The following is a 9,687-nucleotide window of genomic DNA, read 5'->3' as shown; positions in this document are numbered from 1 at the left end:
ATAAAGGCCTATAACACCACAGTGTTGGAGAAGGAAGAGTCATCAGACCAAGAGTCAGCCTGCATCCAGAGCTCCAGGAGAACCAGGTGATTCTACACACCTGTACTCTTCCAGGCGGCCGGGGCAAGGCTGTTAGCAGATGATCTCTGAACCCAAGAGACCAGGGATTGTAGATAGCACACATATAAGGCAGTAGGGTCCTTCTGAGGTGACACCTCTGCTGTGGATGATCTGTCTTTGCCCTGTGTCCACAGAGTTAACCATATTCCCTCCTCAATCAAACTTGGGCTTTTCCTGAGGAATTTCAGCAGTCATGGAGCCAGCCACCTACCTGCTCTACAAATCTAGGAGACAGCTGAAATAAATACAATAAAGCTCTGAGGTAAGAATATAAACTCAACCTGTTCAGCTTTCATCATCTATGCAGTAGACATACAGGTAGAATGTCAGAGCCACCCATAATTGAAACATTACATAATTTAAAATACTAATAAGTATTAGTATTTATACTAATATAAAATACCAATATAAAATACTAAATAAGTATCAGCCTCTTAATTGCAATTATGGAATAAAAATAAAGATGAGAATTGGGAGCAAGTGGTCACACCTGTAATCCCAGCTACTCAGGAGGCTGTGATCTGAGGATTGTAGTTCAAAGCAGCCCAGGTAGGAAAGTCCATGAGATTCTTTTTTTTTTTTTTTTTTTTGGTCCGGTTGTGGGGCCTGAACTCTGGGCCTGAGCACTGTCCCTCAGCTCTTCAGCTCAAGGCCAGTGCTCTACCACTTGAGCCACAGCGCCACTTCCGGCTTTTTTCTTTTTGCTTATGTGGTGCTGAGGAATCGAACCCAGGGCCTCAGGCATGCAAGGCAAGCGCTCTACCACTGAGCCAACTTCCCAGCCCCAGTCCATGAGATTCTTACCTCCAATTGATTACTAAAAAACAAAACAAAACCCTGAAAGTGGAGCTGTGGCTTAAGTAGGAGAGTACTAATCTTGAGGAAAAAAAAAAAAAACAACTCAGGGACAGTGCTCAGACCCTGAGATCAAGCCCCAGGACTGCCATGAGAGAGAGAGAGAGAGAGAGAGAGAGAGAGAGAGAGAGAGAGAGAGAGACAGACAGACAGACAGACAGACAGACAGAGACAGAAAGACAGAGAGAGACAGAGACAGAGACAGAGAGAGACAGAGACAGAGACAGAGAAAGACAGAGACAGAGAGACAGAGAGAGATAAGGAAAGAAAAGGAGAGAGAGGAAGGCAGGAAGGAAGAAAAGAATGAAAGAAGGAAGGAAGGAGGGAGTCAGGGAGGGAGGGAGGGAAGGAAGGAGGAAGAGAAAGAGCAAGAAAAAAGAATAAAGAGAAGAGAAAATTGGAGCCAGGTGTTGGTGACTCATGCCTATAATCCTAGCTACTAAGGAGGCTGAGATCCGAGTATTGCAATTTGAAGCCAGTTTAGTCAGGAAAGCCATAAGACTTTTATTTCCAATTAACCATCGGAGAGCCAGAGGTGAAGAGATTCAAATGGTATAGTGATGGCTTTGAGCAAAAAAGTTAAAGGAGTACTCCCTGAACTTAAGTTCTAGTACCAGCATATGAGAGAGTGAAAGAGGAGGAGGGGGGGAGAGAGAGATAGAACTTTGTGAACTATAATCCACAGTAGAGACACTGCTTCTGAAGGAAATGTGTGGCCCCTACATGTTGAAAGTATTTTGGGAACTCAGTGCTCCTGAGTTTTTAACAACAGGTGTTAGGGATCTTGTTTACATAATCCAAGGCCTTGTCTTATGATCTTTCTTCAATGCCTAGAAGGTGGCAGGGTAATTAGATGTTATGAAATACTACTTAGGGCAGGTGCCCCTTAGGAACAGAGGTAAAGCTTCTATGAGGAGAACTTATAGCTCCAGGTCAAAGCAAGACGAGTCTACTGTTCTATCTTTGTCCCTATTTGCTTCTACACATTGGTAATATTGTGTGTGTGTGTGTGTGTGTGTGTGTGTGTGTGTGTGTGTGTGTTAGCAATGTTTAGTGTCCATGTAGCAATCTGACCTTGACTAGATGGCCTTGGTATAGTTTTATACTCCCTTCTCCTTTATCCTGTTTCTGGATATTACATATTTGGCATATAATCATTTAGGGCCAAATGAGGTAGAAAACTAAGAACACTTATACTACATGCAACTACAGGGAGAGAGGGAGGGAAAAATAGAGAAAGAGGCAGGCAGGCAGACAGACAGAAACAGTCGGATGAGTGGCTCATGCCTATAAATCACACTTAGGAGGATCTTGGTTCAAGACCAGCTGGGCATAAAAATGTTATTGAGATCCTCATCTCAACAAAGAAGCTGGGCATAGGCCCATGCTTGGAATACTAGCGACACAGGATGCATAAAGCAGCCTGAATCCAGCCCAGGTAAAAAGCACAAGACACTAAATGAAAAATAAGCAAAGCACAAAATGCCTAGAGGTGCCGCTCAAGTGCTAGCCTTGAGCAAAAAAAGCTATGGAAGAGTGCCCTGGCCCTGGGTTCAAGCATCAATACTGGTAGGTACACACACACACACACACACACACACACACACACACACACACACACACACACACACACACACACACACACACACAGAAATTAATGGGTTCAAGCATCAACACTGGTAGGTACACACACACACACACACACGCGCATACACACACACACACACATACACACAGAAATTAATGGGTTCAAGCATCAACACTGGTAGGTACACACACACACACACACACACACACACGGTAGGAAAACATCAAAGATTTTTTGGGGGAGGAACTTCCATAATCCCTGGCTTTTTAGACAATGTCTATATATTTGACACATGCAATGTGGTGGTAAATGACCTTTCCATTTCCATTTCTTTCCACACAGCCTTACTGCTACCCCAGGAAGTGACTAAGTACCTTCAGACACTTCTCATAGCTTTTCTCATGGTCCTTCCTCTCCTAAGAAATTCTTTCCAACTCTCCTCTTCACATCCTGTCACATCCTGACTTCCTCAGTCAGAACTCCATCAGAACAGGATGTTTTGATTTATGTTGTGTTTCCCTCACAAGCCTATAGTTTGGGACACAGAAAACATCTAATATACATGCCACTCTCTTTCTCAAGCCTAGATGCTTGAATTCACCACTGTCAAGTTGCCTGGTTATTATTCAGTCAATGAACTCCTGAAGCAGGAAATTAGGTCTTTGTTTCAGATTCGATGCTTGACGACTCTCTAGAAAACTTAGCCAGGAGCAACGGCCTATCTGAGTTCTAATTCAATTGGGAGGCTTACCTGAGCCCAGGAGTTTGGAATCAGTCATAGCAACATAGAGAGATCCTGTCTCTTAAAAAAGAAAGGAAGAAAAGCTGGGCTCATGCCTGTAATCCTAGCTCCTTGGGTGGTTGAGACCTGAGGATCACAGTTCTAAGTCAGTCCAGCAGTTATAAATCTGAGAGACTTAATCTCCAGTTAATCAGCAACATGCCAGAAGTGGAGGTATGTCCTAAGTGGTAGAGTGCCAACTCTGAGAGGAAGACAAGTTAAAGGGGGAAGCCTAGAGCTCAAGTTTCAACATGCACACGAGCATGTGTGAGTGCATGCATACATGCGTGTGCGTGCACATACACAGAGGAGAAAAGAAAAAGAATAGAGGAAAATGCTATATTTAGAAGAGTTCAAACTATTATTTTCTAATCTTGAGATGTTCAACATCTTAAAAAAGCTAAAGCATGCAATTTGCTTTAATGCAATGTGGAAAATCGAAATGTCAGGTACATACAGAATTCTGGGAATGCAAGTGAAGTAGCTGGCATGAATGGCTTGGTGGTATTCAGCTTGGGATCCTAGTTATAGTTTGCCTTTGATCTGTGCTTTGAAGAATATGAGTAAGTTTACCAGAAAAAATGAACCAAAAATGGTTTCTAAGTAGAAGAAATTAAGCACCATGTCAGACACTGCGAGTGTGCGACCAAAGCACCTAAGGAGGCTCCGGTGGCTTCTATGTGGGCCTCATTGGTTATGGAGTAGCCCTAAGATTTCCAGATCCAGATCAGACAGGCAGCCCCACTGGCCTGGCCTTTGCAACAGGAACAACAGGTTCAGATCTATTTTGCTCACTGAACAGTGTCTTCTGCCTGGCCCTGACCCAACACAGCATGCCAACCCTATAAGAAAGTAGATCTGGTCCAGTGTGACATGTAGCCAAAGCCCAAAAGAGATGAGAAATGGATCCTGATGAGAACCAACCTGGGACCTAGAATTGTGTCCCAACTAGGGAGCAATTGGCCAACACCAGGGCTGTGTAAAGCATACTCTGAAGCAGAAAGCAAGAATGTGGTAGAACTAACAAATCTGGTTTCATGAGAAGGCCAGTATCATTCACACATAGATTTCCCAGCCTAAGGGTGCTTGCTCTGGAACTCTCTCTTTCCTTCCCTCCCTATTCCTATCATTCCCTCCCTCCCTCCCTCTCTCTCTTTTGCTCTCTATCTCTTTCTCTTACTTGCTTTCTTGCTGTCTCTGTCAATCTTCCATGTCACTTAATTTTATACTATGACACTGAAATTTTTTTTCCTTCTATTTTATTATACTGTGTATCCTTATTCTTGGTGCCCTCTTTATTCCTCTTCTCTAGTATTTCAAACTTATGTCTCATATAATACAGATTTAAAAGACAATCTGGAAGCAAGACAAGGTATAAAGCAATCAAAAAATTGGAGTGACATTGATCTACAAGCATTGTACTCATAATCTGACTTGTGAAACTGGAACCCCTTTGTACAACTACTTAATAAAAAGAACCAATATTGTTAGATTCTCATAAATCCCACAGCAGTTGTGAAGTATTTGTTGGGTAAGTTGATAAGTGAGAAAGCCAGTTTAAGAAAAATACCTTTTTAAAATAGCTTTTTAAAAGAAGTTGACATTTACTGAGGTGTTTACAAATGTGCTTATCTTGCAATCTTTGCCCCTGCTAACTATGCTTTCATCTGGAATTCTCTCTCTCTCTTTAATTTGCCAATTGTTCATCCTGTATTTCATTTTTTGAGTGGAGAAAGCCTACAGATTTAATTGTTTTTTAAATTGTATTTTTGTTATCTTTGAATAGCTGTACAAAGGGGTTGCTATTAAACAAATCAGTTTATAAGTACAGAGCATCTTGATTGGTCTTTCTCCTCCATCTCTCCCAATCCTGTTGTTTATAAAGAGATAGGGGCTAGGGGTATAGCCCAGTAGTAGAGCATTTGCCTACCAAGACCCTGTGTTGAATTCCTAGAGGAGAGAGGGAGAGAGGGAAAGAAGGAGGGAGGGAGAGGTAAAGGAGGTGTGTATGTGTATGTGTGTGAGAGATTCATTTCAGCAAAATTTTAAAGTAAAAATACAAATTTACAAAATATTTGACACTGGGACACAGTTTGTAAAGAAGCAACACTAATCAGCACAAATAAAATATAATAAAGATCTTCTGATCTTTTAATGGAAGGAAATAACCAGAAGGAACACACATAACACACACACACACACACACACACACACACACACACACACACACACACACGAGCAATTTCAATTTGAACACTTAATTTTCCAGTCCTGTGTGAATTTACATTCAGAAATCTTGGTGATTTACTGTGGTTTGTGCACTGGTCACTCTTGTTTCAGGCATTCAGAGTGACCGGTCGCTTCCCAAGCAATTGAAAGGAACACTTCCTGTTAAACACACAGTACTTACAGGCTAATTTTTAATCTTAATTGGCAAGAAGTTTAGTGCAAATAAAACTATATTTAGCAGCTGAGAAGAGTTCTGATGGAGAGACATTCTCCTCTTAATACTACTGCTTCCCCAGAGTGAAATCCTTTATTTTCATGAGTAGCAAGGTTGGCCATTCAAACTTATTGAAAACTACTAGTGAGAATTCTGTTTGTTCCTCAGGGAGTTTCCCTGAAAGATGGTTTCAGTTACCATGCAAATGAGCCACACTGTTTTTGCACTTGGAAAGTTCCTGTTGGGTTGATAATAAAATGCAGGGCCTGAATGCCAATCATTTCTCTAGGGAGTGGAGTTGAGGTCACAACCAGATCTTACCAAACTGCTTTTCTGCTCGTAAGATACCTACGGGAGGCACTAATCAGGTCACCCACTAGTCACCACAGGTGACATTCAGAAGGAGATTCGTACACAAGGCTGAAGAATCTCTTTAAATCAAATTCTGCTCTCCAATAATGGTTCTATTTTAGTGAATGCCAAAAAAAGCATATAAAGAGAAAGAAAGCACGCCATCTGATTTCAAACCTGGTGCCTTCCACTCCCAGCCAAGATTTATTCTCCAGATGGAGAGAAGCCAGAGAGCTCTGGGCCAGAGAGGAGCTTGTCTGAGCTTTGTGAATCTCTTGCATTGCTTCTTTAGATTGGACATCTGTTCCCTCTCTAGCAAAGACCTGGAATTGCTGATGTAGAGAAACACAGGGTTTGCCTTTGGCCAGATTTTCACTGTCACTGGAGAGGGATGAGCCACTCCTGGGTTTGAAGTGCTTTGTTCTGTCCCTTGACTAAGTTTTGACCCACCCAAGGACATGACCTTCCAAAAGTTGTGATGAAGTCCATGGGACTGATTGAAATCCAGGAAGGCTATTTTACCTGACCTATCTCTTTACAACTCCCAGACTCTCTCACTGGTGATTCAAAGCTGGGGTGTGGTTCTTGCATGTTGGAGAGGAAACTCCATCAGTCACTGTACTCTTCTCTTTCCTGGGGAGCATGGAACTTCTCATACTGGTTGGCCAATTTCAATTTACTGTGCTGATTTTTGAGTAGTGCAGCCAGGGAAGTTTTTCGGGTGACATTTCTAGATACATCCCTGCTCTTGGCCTTCCTAGTGGGGGAAGAGCTTCGGACCAGGGGGTATACAGGGAAAATGGGCTTGCCCCGAGGAGCTCCTAGGAGTTGCCATATTTCCCCAGAGGTATTACTGGTTAGATACTGCCATGGCTTCTTCCCACTGCTGTCTCGGATGTTCACCCGAGAAGCTAACCTCTGCACTAGCAATTTGATGACCCCCTGGTGGCCATGAATAGCTGCGAGGTGTAGTGGGGTATACCCACAACCAGACCTCACATTTGCATCAAGTGCAATGCCTGCCTTCTGTGCTCCAGAGACCAAGTCCTGCAGGGCCCTGAGGTTGCCATGTTTGGCTATCCAGTGCAAGGCAGTGTACCCGGTCAAGAAATCTTTGTGCAAAACCAACTGGGGATCCTCCCAGAACAAAGTCAACACCCGAACCCAGGAGCCACTGGCAAGTTTCACAATCCATTCATGCTCCCTGGCATCTAGAGGGACCAGGGATGACTTGTGCTCAGATCTTCGGGGTACCAAGGCCGCATGCCCATCCCTGCTGGAGACCCACGTACTGTGTGACAGACCTCTCTCTGCCACAACAGTCTTAACATCTGACAATCTGTGCGTCAAAGCTGCATCCAACCGTGGGCTAGGCATCAGACCTGCCTTAGAGGGTTTCCTGGATCTCGGTGGGCGCCGATTCCTTTTCAGCAAGCCTTCATCGAGGTACTCCTCATCAGAGGAGGACAATTTGGCTCTGCCTGCCCCATAGCTCCTTCTGAGGGACCTCCTTAACCTGGGAGCTGGCCAGGACAAAGGCTCTTGTGTGTATCCCTTAGCCCCCACAGGGGCCTGCTGAGAAGTGTGGCCATCCTCTCTGATCCTGAGCGTCTGAGGGCTCTGGCTGGAACTACCTTCCTTTGGAGACACAGATAGTCCTGCCACGGGATTCCTGAGCTTTCCCCAATCTGGGGTTCCCAGGGCAGCAGGCAGCCCCTCCTCTGAACCCCCAGGGGACTCTTTGGGCCCACTGCTGCTCTCCTCACTGCCATGACTCTCCTGGTCCACAAAGTCATCGAGATCTTGGAGGGACAACTGACAACGTATGCTACGAAAGACTTCCGGTGGACGGTTTTCGGACCACGATTCCGAAGACCCTTGGGGAATCCCAGGATGGAGAGAGTGAGAGGAAAGCGGAGACTTGGACAGCGAGGTGTTAGTAGTCTCCAAGACCCAGAAGGCCGGTCCCGAGGGTAGCTGGAGGAAGTTGTCAGGCAGCACCGACCAGGCCCGGATAGGAACTTGCTCCCGGGCCTCGGGCACTTGCGGATGTCTGGCCACCCACTCTTGAGTGCGAAGCTGCTGCAGCTGATGGGTGGAATGGTGCAGCGAGCCCGGAGGCATCAGCTCCGGCGGGTCTCCGGAGGGAGTCGGGCACAGCGGGAAAGCAGGCGGCGACGCCCGGCTCCCAGAAGCCTGGATGGTGGCAGATTCTGAGCGGGGAGTTGCAGGTACCGGTGCGCGCTCGGTGGGTGCGTCTTGCAGCGGCTGCCCCCGGGCAGGTGGAGCCCGCGCCGGCTCCTCCCCGGTGACGGCAGAGTCCGGGAGTGCTGGTGCCGTTGGGTCTCCCTGCAACCGCCCCAGGCCGTTCTGCTGACATTCCCAGCAGCAGCTGCCCCGTGTCTCGACCGCCGCACACCTGCTGCCCACCTGGGCCGCGATCGCCTGAGCCACGGGTGCGGGTGACCTCTGGCTGGGGCTGCCCTTCCGCCTGCGCTCTTCCCGGGCCGCCTCCCGGGCCCTGCTGGCGGGGAGACCATTGCAACCCGCGTCCGGAGCCGGGGCTGCGGCACCTGCTGGCTCCTCCTCTCGCTTCCTCTCGCGGCGCCGCCGGCGGGACTGCGGCGGTGGCGGCTCCCCGCGGCGCGCGCCGGGCGGGGAGCAGGACGCCGCTCCCCCGGCAGGGACGGCGGCCTCCCGCGGCTCACGGGGTCTCTGCAGTCCCTCCTCCCCCAAAAGGTCCCGGTACCTCCTCTTGAGCACCACGTACTTGGTGCCGTCGGGGTCCTGGCGCACTGCGGCGACCGAGTTCACGAAGCCCTTGAAGAGCTCGCGGCGGTGCTGGTGTTGGCTGGGGTCCGCATGGGGGTCTCGGAGAAAGCTCTTGAAGTGGCTCAGCAACGTGGCGTTGCTCACCCGACCCCCAGCCTGGCACAGGAAGTCCAGCAGGGCCTCCTGGCTCAGCTCTCGGGCCATCGCTGCCTGATCCCTGGCCCCCGAGGTGCCTGCGTCGGGTCCTCGGAGCGCTCTCCGCCTCCAGCAGAAACCTGGATCCCGCGGGTGTCACCTGCACCCAGCGCGGCACCCCGCGTCTCCATCAGCCGCCCAGGCGCCGGGAGGGCCGAGGGTCCCCAGAGGGCGGCCCCGGGGCTGAGCCCCCTCGCGCGCAGCCTGGGTGGGAGAGGGCGGGTCCCAGGCCGCCCCGGTGCGACGCTGGCCTCTCGCAGCCAGTCCCCACGGCGAAAGTTCCCAGGATAGGTCGGATCGGTTTCACCTGCGCCCTGGCAACGCCTCCTCCCGGGCTCCGGGGGGAAGGGCCTGGCCCGCCTCCTCCGGTCCCTCCGCCCTCGGAGGTGTCCCCAACCTCCCGCCACCCATCCCAGATGAGTCAGTCAGGCAGGTCACAGCCATGGGGCGGGGGGGGGGGGAGCGCGCTAGGTGAGGTCACGGCTGAACCCGGGCCCGCCACGCACCGCTCCGCAGGACGCGCAGCCGCTCGAGCCCGGGAAGCGCCAGGCAGGTAAGGCGACCGGCCGATCCTCGGAGTCG

At 48.8% G+C, this 9,687-nt stretch overlaps 1 protein-coding gene across 1 annotated transcript; it reads right to left on the bottom strand.

The window, feature by feature from the left end:
- Window positions 1-5,457: 5,457 nt before the first annotated feature.
- Sowahb (sosondowah ankyrin repeat domain family member B) lies at window positions 5,458-9,286 on the bottom strand. Its single transcript, XM_070012450.1, has one exon. It carries the CDS (start codon window positions 9,112-9,114, stop codon window positions 6,748-6,750), a length of 2,367 nt encoding a protein of 788 aa, XP_069868551.1. The 5' UTR covers window positions 9,115-9,286; the 3' UTR covers window positions 5,458-6,747.
- Between the last annotated feature and the right edge of the window lie 401 nt (window positions 9,287-9,687).

Source organism: Dipodomys merriami, unplaced genomic scaffold (assembly GCF_024711535.1).
Source record: "Dipodomys merriami isolate MVZ:Mamm:240054 unplaced genomic scaffold, mDipMer1.0.p SCAF_9, whole genome shotgun sequence".
Taxonomy (NCBI): Eukaryota; Metazoa; Chordata; class Mammalia; order Rodentia; family Heteromyidae; genus Dipodomys; species Dipodomys merriami.
Note: the sequence above shows the minus strand (reverse complement) of the source record. Positions and strands in the feature narration are given on the sequence as shown.

Bases quoted from the DNA above. Each gene is read 5' to 3' on its own strand.
- Sowahb (XM_070012450.1), bottom strand. From the start codon at position 9,114: ATGGCCCGAGAGCTGAGCCAGGAGGCCCTGCTGGACTTCCTGTGCCAG.